General features: G+C 37.2%; 1 protein-coding gene across 3 annotated transcripts in view; it reads right to left on the bottom strand.

Annotated features, from left to right (window-relative positions):
* Nucleotides 1–5091: 5091 nt before the first annotated feature.
* The window catches only part of TTC21B (tetratricopeptide repeat domain 21B), a 39364-nt gene continuing 33292 nt past the window's right edge, over nucleotides 5092–11163 (bottom strand). For 2 of the 3 annotated variants that reach the window (XM_061452449.1, XM_061452439.1), the window contains 4 exons: nucleotides 10730–10954; nucleotides 8636–8756; nucleotides 6303–6370; nucleotides 5092–5343 (listed from right to left, as the gene is read on the bottom strand). In XM_061452449.1, coding sequence (XP_061308433.1) covers nucleotides 5266–5343; nucleotides 6303–6370; nucleotides 8636–8756; nucleotides 10730–10954 — 492 coding nt within the window. In that variant the 3' untranslated portion in view covers nucleotides 5092–5265. Of the gene's footprint in view, nucleotides 5344–6302; nucleotides 6371–8635; nucleotides 8757–10729; nucleotides 10955–11163 lie in introns of those variants that run through there. The other variant, XM_061452458.1, reaches the window with a different exon arrangement.

The following is an 11163-nucleotide window of genomic DNA, read 5'->3' on the forward strand; positions in this document are numbered from 1 at the left end:
CCATGTCAGCTAATTACCAAACCCAATTTTAGCACAGATAAAGCATGTGATTTTTGCAGCGATGGCCCATTTTAACACAGGTCAATTTAAAAAAAAAAGAAAAAAAAATTGGTTCTGATTTAATTGCAAGATGAAGCAAGAAGTAAAACCAGAGAGTAAATAAAACCAGAAATCTCAAATCACAGTTGTAAGGAGTCTAAATGGACAAAACAGTGATGACCTTCCTTTAACAAGTGGCATAATCACAACCTAATGGAGAAGTACTTGGTGGTGACATTTTTTCCTTAATTTCTTTTCCTATTTTTGCTGTTGCTCAGCACTGTACAGAGAATAAATACACTGGTGAGTTCTTTATGATCAATTTCCAAAGAGACAGATTCCACCTCTACTATTGAGACTTCCCTGCAATGTCTCCTGGACCACTTTCAAAGCTAATTTGTTCAGAAGATTTTCCACAAATTTCTCTAGCACTATAAACTCTGTTTAAACTACCATGTTTATAAAGCCACCCACTCATCTAATTGGTAACAAGATTAAGGTTTAGGTTACTAAAGCAGAGTTGCCTGATTTATGAGCCTTTCTGAAAACTGCTGTAGCCACATTTGAGAAATGACTTGCTATTAGCCAAACCTTGCCCAAAAACAGGGAGGAAGAAAATGCAAATTCTATTTTTCAGTAGGAGTCTTGCTAGCTTAGTTATTTTTAGCTAATTATACTAATTACTTTAGTTAATGAGACTTTCTAGACCATCTTTCTAGTATTGGTACAATCTGAAAAAAGCTGTAGGGAATTAAACCAGAAGCATTATTCAGTACACTGTTAAAAAAACTGTTTACACATCCTCTAGAAAATGTTCTAGGCATTCAATACCTGCAGGGAAAAGGGAGAGGAGAAGAGACACCTATGGCTTATGTTGCTATAGCTACCAGATGCTTAGATTTCCAGTTTCAGTGAATGAATCAATAGAAACCACAGCCTCACTCTGCTCTTTTTTTCACCAAAGGAAAAACTGGAAGATGGGTTGCTAAGCAACACCAAAGACTGCAGGTCTTTGAAATCAGCATTACTGACTCCCCGCCATCCCAGGAGCCTCCTCCATTCAAAACCATTTATTAAGAAAGGAGCTAAAGAAACCCAAGCTACTAGGACATGCATTTTTAAAATAAGAAATCATAAAAGCAGAAGGAAAGCTGAAATTGACGCTTTCAATTAGTTGGAGCAATGAAACAAAGTCATTCCTTGAGCCCAGAAATTAAAAAAAAAAACCAACAAAAAACCCCCAAAAAACAGTAAGGACAGGAAAACTGAAACCAGCTTATATAAGCCAAAAAGGAAAGGTGATTTATTCCTTCTGGGGATACTGTATTAAAGCAACGTTTTCTCTAAAGGACTACTTATAGCCACCATTAACAAAAATAAAAAAAGAAAATTAAATCCAAAGATGTGCCTCATTTGCACTCTTAAAGACCTCATCTACAAAAAGATGCTAGTGGCTAGGTAGCAAGATGGCTAATGGGAATTCAGAAATCTCTTACCTGCATGGTGTAAGTATAAAACCCTTCACCAAAAGTCAGCCATGAAAGCTCAAAGTCTAAGCTCAATTTCTATCAACTAACTTCTGTAACTTACCATTGTCATGACCTAATCTGTTACCCATCTTATGAAAGGGTAGTGTCTATCTCATGCTCATAATAAAACCAAAATAAAGTGAACGTCAATGCTGATTAATCTTGTCTTTTTTTGAAAACATCTTGCGTGTATTGATATAAACCCACCTATTTTTATTCTAAATTTCAGCTAAATGTCATTCCAGTGCTCCTGAGGAAGCAAAACCACATTGATCCTGTATGACTAGGGCTGTGCACAAAGAAATGCTGTGTTTTTTCTAGAAACTGTCTTGATAAGGCCTAGGTATTTACTCTTTCAGCAGTGGGGAAAAAAAAAAACACTAAAACAGCATAGTTTAATAATTCATAGTGTACTCACTACCACAATCCAGCTCCCTTACAGTTCCCTCCAGCCTCAGTATTTTCCAGATCCTTCCATGTTCCTCATTCAACTCCCATGCTCTAGTCTCTTAAACTTCTCTCTCAGAGCTCTAACATGCTGCACAACTTACAGGCAAAAAAACAGGGAGTCTGTGCTGTGCTTGGTACAGTTACGTACACACTCATTGCCAGTGCTTAAACAGAGGGATAAGGCTAGAGCGTGAGTTTCAAGGCTCCCTAGGTAAAGCAAGGCCACTTATTTGGGTCTTTTCTCAATTCTAACATTCACACAAATCTCCTGGGTTATAGCCCTTGTATGCATCTATTAATTTTAGTTTAGCTGACCAACAGCTCAGAAAGCACTGGAATGCAGAGCCTGGAAACCACCAGTAGGTAGCATCATTGCGGAAGTGAGGCATATCAATCTATTTAGGAAACAAGGCTATAAAATTACCCAAGATACAGCACCTTGTTACTGACAAGCAAAATTAGATATAACTGTAATTAGGCTCCCTTTTGTAGCTTTAACGTTGACTTGTCATAAAAAAAAGAAACCCCAAAATCAAGTGAAAAGTAATTTACACAATGTCAACATGAAAAACTGAAATTACCTAAGGAGGAAATTGAAATTCATTCAGAAACTTAATCATTAGCATTAAGTATTCTCTTTTTATGCCAAAACATGATTTTTCTAGTCAAATACATAGAAGATCAAGTGCTATTTGAAAACCAAATACAGCCGCATGAACAGATGTTTTTGTCAGGCATCTGATTTTTTCAGAAATTCTGCACCACCAAAAATAACCAGACTATTCTTCTCATTCATTCATGACATGCTACTGCTCCCTTAAAGATCCACAGGTATATTCTGTATGTGAAGCAAGAGCATAATCCCCTGTAATGAATGAAGACCTTGGGCCCACTGTAGGAGAGGATCTGGTTCAAGAGCACCTTAAGAACCTGAACATGCACAAGTCCATGGGACCTGATGAAATCCATCTGCAGGTCCTGAAACAGCTGGTGAATGAAGTTGCTAAGCCACTGTCCATCATATTTGAAAGATCATGGCAGTCAGGTGAAGTTCCCAACAACTGGAAAAGGGGAAATATAACCCCCATTTTCAAGAAGGGGAAAATGGATGACCTGGGGAATTAGAGACCAGTCAGTCTCACCTCTGTGCCTGGCGAAATCTTGGAGCAGATTCTCCTGGAAGGCACGCTAAGGCACATGAAAAACAACAAGGTGCTTGGTGACAGCCAGCATGGCTTCACTAAGGGGAAATCCTGCCTGACCAATTTGGTGGCCTTCTATGATGGGGCTACAGAACTGATGAACAAGGGTAGAGCAGTTGACGCCATCTACCTGGACTTGTGCAAAGCGTTCGACACTGTCCCACACCACATCCTTGTCTCTAAACTGAGAGAGACATCAAATTGATAGCTGGGCCACTCGGTGGATAAAGAATTGGCTGGATGGCTGCATGCAAAGAGTTGTGACCAATGGCTCAATGTCCGGCTGGAGACCAGTAACGAGTGGTGTCCCTCAGAGATCGGTGTTGGGACCGGTCTTGTTCAACATCTTTGTCGCTGACATGGACAGTGGGATTGAGTGCGCCCTCAGCAAGTTTGCCGATGACACCAAGCTGTGTGGTTCGGTTGGCACACTGGAGGGAAGGAATGCCATCCAGAGGGACCTCGACACGCTTGTGAGGTGGGCTGATGCCAACCTCATGAAGTTTAACCATGCCAAATGCAAGGTCCTACACCTGGGTCAGAGCAATCCCAGCCACAGCTACAGGTTGGGCAGAGAAGAGATTCAGAGCAGCCCTGCAGAGAAGGACTTGGGGGTATTTGTCAATGAGGTACTTAACACATGTGTGCTTGCAGCCCAGAAAGCCAACTGTACCCTGGGCTGCACCAAAACGAGCGTGACCCGCAGGTCGAAGGAGGCGATCGTGCCTCTCTACTCTGCTCTCGTGAGACCTCACTTGGAGTACTGTGTGGAGTTCTGGTGTCCTCAACATAAAAAGGACATGGAACTGTTGGAACAAGTCCAGAAGAGGGCCACGAGGATGATCAGCGGACTGGAGCACCTCCCATATGAAGACAGGCTGAGAAAATTGGGGCTGTTCAGCCTGGAGAAGAGAAGGCTGTGTGAAGACCCCATTGCAGCCTTCCAGTATCTGAAGGGGGCTGCAAGGATGGTGGGGAGGGTCTCTCCATTAGGGACTGTAGTGACAGGACAAGGGCTAATGGGTTCAAACTTAAAGAGGGGAAGTTTAGACTGGATAGTAGGAGGAAGGTTTTTACTGCTAGGCTAGTGAGGCACTGGAATGGGTAGCCTAAGGAAGCTGCAAATGCTCCATCCCTGGCGGTGTTCAGGGCCAGGCTGGACAGAACCTTGGGTGACATAGCTTAGTGGGAGGTGTCCCTGTCCATGGCAGGGGGGTTGGAACTTGATGATCTTAAGGTCCTTTCCAACCCTAACTATTCTATGATTCTGTGATTCTATGTAATCAAAATGATTTCTCCAGAGAGGTGTTTCATATGGTTTAAACAAAATGAGTGCTAACTTCTGCACATAACTGTACTGTCTACACATACAATGTTGAAAGACTAAACACTCCAAATTAAAGATTTAAAACATTTCTCTTTATGGAATAGATAGCCTCATTAGAAATGAAATTCTGTGTAAGACTTGCATGATCTATAAAAGCCTTTACTGAATATTTACATACAATCTTTATTTTAAATATTAGATGTTCATTAAAAATGTAAGTTTCATTAAGAACAATGCATATAACTGGTTTTTTCAAGATTAAAAAATAAATTGTTCTTATAATACATGAAAAATAAGCCCTTATACTTAAGAAATACACTTGCAGTAAGATTATACTATAATTATCAATAAATGTTTTACATAAACTGATATCCAGCACCTTAACAATGCACCTGCATTAGACAGAACTCAGAACAATAACTTATCCTATTTCAAACAGACAAAGAGCAGTTATATGCTTTAAAACATTTTTCCGAATGCTGGATGACACTTTACACAGCACACATGTATTTATTTTCATTCAGGAGGGACCACTGCTTACAATTTCTGTCAGGGCTACAGATTTTTCCTGGAAATCACCCAGATCTCTACTGTAATTAAGTTAATCATATTCACAATGCTTTTGTGCAGATACAGTCTCTGTCACTGCAGTATTTTATTCATAGTTCCTGAAGTCAGATTAAACAAATCCATAAATCATAAAAAAAAAAGAAATAACTCATGTTCTTAGTGATGCGCAGGCCTTGTCAAGAATTTCCTTTCTGATCTTTGGATAGTTTGGATGTACTCCAAGGACCTGTCAAAAGACAAAACAACCAAAAAGTTCTGTGTCTAAAAGGAAAGAATACTGCCTGGTTATCCCACTCATAACTGAGCTTACACATTTTAAAATTAAAATAACAGTGTAACAAGTTTGTCTTAAGAATCCATAAACAACTGTAGCTAGAGACTCCCGTGCATGGAGGTCAAGAACAGCTTTATCAAAAATGCCTTGCTTTCCTTTCACACTGCCCTGTCACTTCGGTGTGAAAGACATGAACCAAGGGAATAAAGCCTCCGGGTGGCTTGAAATGCATGTATTCAGAACAGTGACCTCTGGAGACATTTCCAAGGTTTTAAGTACACTTTCTCTGAAAAAAACTGCTCTCATGTTTTCACTCCCTCAGGTTCTTTCACTATATTCTATCCACTTCATCTTCTTGTTCTTCAATTCCCTCCTCTCCCTTATTCTTCTATCCAATTTGTCCTTTCTAGTTATCTTCATTCCCCCACCCCCCGCAAAGAGCAAATATAGTTTATTTTGTTACTAATGCTAATAATTATTAATCCAGAATGTAATAGTAACCCTTCCTCTTACTATGCATCTGCTCTATTTATGTTTGTACCATACGAAGATAATACTGGAAGACACTTTCTAACAGCATCTTCTGATGTTAACATTTGATTAACACCTTCAGCTATAATTCTGTATGGATTTACCAAGTTGCAAGCAGAGGGCCAAAAGAAGGTGCTACCATTTGAATATGCTATTGCATATGATCCAGCCGCTTTATCTTTTATTTACCTGGTGGTCAGGGAGTTCAGGGTCAAGCAGATTACATAGAAGATATTTAATTTAATCCAACTTAACGAATTAGGTGGTTTTTTTTGACATTGTCATATATTTTGGAAACTTAAACTCAACAAAATAAGGACCAATATATAAAAGAGTGTTGTTACAGTAGAGAGAGTATCAAGTATATACACAAATTCTACCTTATGACAAATATCAATTGCATCAACATATCTCTTTCCTTTCAGGTAATTGAAAGCCAGCTTGTATCCTGTAAGTAAAAAGAGGGAAATACAAGGGGTGACAATTCTGTGCTGAATAATGAAAAGATCACATCCAAATTATTTTTGGTCACTGTGTGTTTCTGAAGTTAGTATGTTTGTTTTCTATTGTTCTCTCTCCTAAACTTGTAAAGATCAAAATTTCTACTGAAAGTCACTTTAAGTAGTAAGTAAGAGTCCTTTACACACTGATAGCTCTGTTTGAATCAAAAGGAGACATTATTCTGGAGAGCATGTGTTACTACAGACAATGCATAATGGTTGCCCTCTCTCAATTACTATGGTACCCCACAGAGTTTCTCACTGTGACCTATAATACACTGTCTCTCTGCAAAGGCAATTCCGTTATTAAAGGGAAAAAGAAAAAAATAACCAGGGCAGCAATAACAAACTAGAAAATTAAAATGCTATTCTGTTCCACTGTCAGCAGACAGTGGAAAAAAAGTCATACAACTAAGTTGCATAGCAACATGTCAGGCTGATACTTCCAATATAAAAGATACAGCTCAAGCATATCAGGCTGGACAGAGGTCAGGAAAAAATGCAATTTCAAAAACTTGAATCTTTAAGTATTTCATTTATGAACTTATCCTCACTAGCAAGTGATTATGGGGGGATCTGATACCAGTTTATACAGTTTTAACTGACAGATGCAGTTTGTACTGCTTTAGCCATTTTAGTTTTTATGCATGGCATTCTCACAATGCCATATATAAACTAGAAAACAATGTGCATGTAGTACCTTCAATATCACACTCTTATCTTTCTGTATGCAAGACTGTTCCACAGTTTAACTTCACTAAGGCATTCCCCTGTCTAGACACCAAATGATTTTGTAATTTATTCAATTCCTACCTTCTTGGGGGTTTCAAAGCCTTTATATATGTTCTTTATAAACTAAAAAAATACCCAAACCGCACCTTTTTACTGTTAAAACTTCCTCTATCGAATAGATTTGATTTTATCAACAACTGTAATATCTAAACCAAGGCATCCATGTGTCAGTCTACAGGAGCAGGAACAACTAGTAAAATCACTGCATCCAAACTCAAGATATCTAGAGATTTTCCTATATAACCTCAGTCAGATTTCTATTAGTCATTTTTATTACTGAGATCCGAGTCTTTATTCTGCTTTGACACTCCTGATTTTTTGACTCACACTACACAGGGTAACACATTTTGGCAATTCATCCTTGCATATGCATTTTTATATCTTTAACTGCATTATAAAAGCAGGAGCTAAACCACAAAACATTTAGTTACATTAATAAAACACTACTTTCTATATATTATGATCTATACTTATGAACCAAACCACTGCAGCATTCAGGAGTTACAGTTAAAGAAACAAAATGTATACCATTTCAATATACAGAACACTTAACAAGCTTGTTAAAAAAAAAAACAACAAACAAACACTGTTTTCCAGTTCATGCTGAAGGCTATCTCATCCTAATGCTAAGAAAATTACTGGCACAAAAAAAAGATCACAGATTAAAGACTACAAGAAACATGCGTTTCTGAGAAGCCATAAACATAGCCCAAAACCTTGAACAGAATTTTTGTAAACCACCAGCACTGGGACCTACAGACAGACTATAGGTGTTGAATAAGAAAGGGCATTTCATCCTATGAGTCCATTTCTTAAAGGGTTTCCTACATGAAAATAATTCTAAAAACGTGTTATTCAAGTGTAGACTTGAATTAACCATCCTAATTGGAACTGTAATAGTATCCCAAGTTTTCAGTTAACTATCTTTTTTAAAACAGACATATTTAAAAACATTTAAATATTTTATTTTTAAAATCCTTACTCATGCATATAAAACTCATATAAATAATTTGTCTGATTATCAAAATGAAGTAAATAAATTGATGATCTGCCACTATCAGATATATATTGGGTTATATATAAAAGATTCTCTAGTATAGCAGACATTTCATACTGCGTTACTATAAATACATTATTAAAATTTAATGCTGTATTTATAAAGATGTTCACAAAAAGCAAACTAAAACTCTTTCAGACCAAACCTTGCACAAAACCAGAAACTTCTGAAGCATCATAAAGCTGCTACCTCTTGCCATGGGGACTTTCCCAATGACTGCTAACTACACCTTTAAACATCTCTGGGTTTTATGGAAAACCAGCGATACTATATGGAAAATTAAAAGCAGTCTTTCCAGTAAAAGGCAGCTGTTTCATTCTTACTGTAATGCCTGAAATCATGCTTATAGATTATGTATACATACCTATTGTTGGATTCATTTGATTTCCATATTTCCAGGCCATCTCATAATTCATTGCTGCATCCTTATATGCTCGTTCCTTCTCCATTATGTATCCCATGTATTCATAAGCCTTGCAGCATGACTGCAAAATATAAATATTCATTCCAAATTTTATTTAAAAAAGATTACCTACAACAACACTGATTGCTTAAAAACTTCAAATCTGCACAATTGGAAAGCGTAAGTGATACTCGTACTAACTTTGATGACAACAGTCTTGATTTAAGACATCTGTAATACATATCAGTTACATGGAATTATGCACAGTGACTTCCTATGTTACACCAAATCCAGTGCAGAGTTCATCACAGAGGACACTGCAAATATTCCTTCAAAGATGTTTAGAGCCTCCAGGAACCCTGTAGATTCCTCTCTCCGTTAATAATAACCCTACAACAGCCATATTTCAAGTCCAAATTGTATCTTCCGCATATATTGCTTGTTTCATGTTTTCTTAAAAGGGTAATTCCATAGCCTTATATTTGAAAACTGTTTCATATTATAATTTTCCACTTAAAGAGAAGGGAATGCCTGAAAGATATGGATAAAAAAATACTCTCCCTCTCATTTGTGACAAACAAAAAGTACAAAATCAAGAAAAGAAACCCCAATTTCACAGAAACAGTTTGCTCACTGGGATCTCACTAACCAAATTTAAGTCTTTTAAAATGAAACCAAACTCATATAATCAGATACTAGACTTTTATAAAGAAGTTTTCACTCAACCTATTTACTTAAATTGTGCGTGTATATATATCTCCATATCATTCAATTCTGACTGCTAAAAACAATCCTAAAAACTAATTAATCACAATAATGTGTTTTCTCAATCAAATAATATTGTCCACATTGGAGAATAAAATGCAAAATATTGTTTTGTGAATTAACACGATATTTTAAGATATAAAATGTTAAACATATATTCATATAGTACAATTCCTGCTTAGCTCCTTCGCATGCAAGTTGGAAGAAAGGCAGTATTTTCACTGTGCTGTTTTGTTAAGGAACTGGAGTCACTGACTTCTATTTTGCCATCCTCCTTCCTATCAAACACAGCTTGTTTATCTAGGTTCCTCCAGGGACTCAAACTTCTTCGAGGAAAACAAATTCCGTGGTAGGCTGTGTTTTTAGAGCTGCCTGGAAATTCTGCAACAAAGTGTCATTTGTGGTATATACCTGCTCAACAGACCATCTATTTCAAATCTTAGTTTGGGGATGACTCATGTTTATCCTTCAGTAGTATGGATTTTGCAACTTCCCTTGGCAATCTGGATGAGTATGTAACAGATCTTAAGGTAGAGTTTTTTCTTAATTAAAATTCAAAATCATTTTCTGTACAAATGAAATGGAGTAAATCCTATTTTAAGGGGCATCTATGCAGAAGTACCTGACACCATTATATCAAGAACTGTTGTAGCTGCTTCTTAATTTCATATTTAGAAATAAAAAGAGGAAAGGTTCAAAAAAGTCTAGCTCTCAAGGAGGTTGTGAAAATGAGACAGAGTAACAAACCTTATCTTCTATCCTTATGAATTCAAACAAGAAATACACAGAATCAGGTTCTTTCCCAAACCAAATCTGCACACTATAAATACCATCCTGACTCCAGCATAGCATCTATAGAACTACTGGATGTGCCTCATATGAGGGAAAGTGGAGTGTATAGATGAAAAAATGTGATTATGAGAAATCAGCACAAGAGCCGAGATCTGTGTCTGCTCCTACAGTCTCCAAAATTTATATGGCTATATCTTTTGCGAGGCTTAGTAAAGTGCATCTCTGACATTCCATACACACTTTAAGCTTCTAGTGTCCCCACAGCTAAAACTTGCAGAAGTTATTCTAGAATATGAATAAAAATGACAAAGCAGCATTCACAGGTTTGTTCACTATCCTCCAGTGTGAAGCTGTTGTTTCCTGGCTTGTTATGGTCTACTTCTAAGTGAAATACCAGGCAATGGGAAAAAAAAAAATATATTTTGGAATCATGTTTCAGGGGAAAAGTAGCTGAATTAAAATAGGAGGTTACTAAGGTTACTTTAAATGTGCACTTACCCTGTTATGACGAAGGCATAGCTTCAGTAATTCACCTGCTATATTGTATTTTGCTGATTGAATATATATATCTGCAAGCAGAAGCCAACTCTTTTCAAACTCCTCTGCATCAATGGGATTCCAGCTCATTTTTGAAATTCGTTTTAACTGATTTCTGGCTCGTGGAGTCTGTTTCAAGATCATGTAGGCTGTGGCCATTCCCAAAAGTGCTGGTATATGATCCTTCTGCAACAGAAAGCAGTGACTGTTTGGTGCTTTTACTTTGCTTATAAGTTGTTGTGGGTTTTTTTTTTTTTGGTAGGACTTTCACCAGGTATCTGAAAACTAAACTAAAAGCTAAATCTCAGGAAATAAAGATAGAGCATCCAACCTTACAAACATGTTTTCCATCTAGTTCTATGATTATTTCTGTAAGACTAACCATGATAACCACC

The sequence above is a fragment of the Pezoporus flaviventris genome, unplaced genomic scaffold (genome assembly GCF_033815535.1).
Source record: "Pezoporus flaviventris isolate CSIRO_AGI_PZ_B2104156 unplaced genomic scaffold, CSIRO_AGI_Pfla_v1 ptg000001l, whole genome shotgun sequence".
Lineage (NCBI taxonomy): Eukaryota > Metazoa > Chordata > Aves > Psittaciformes > Psittacidae > Pezoporus > Pezoporus flaviventris.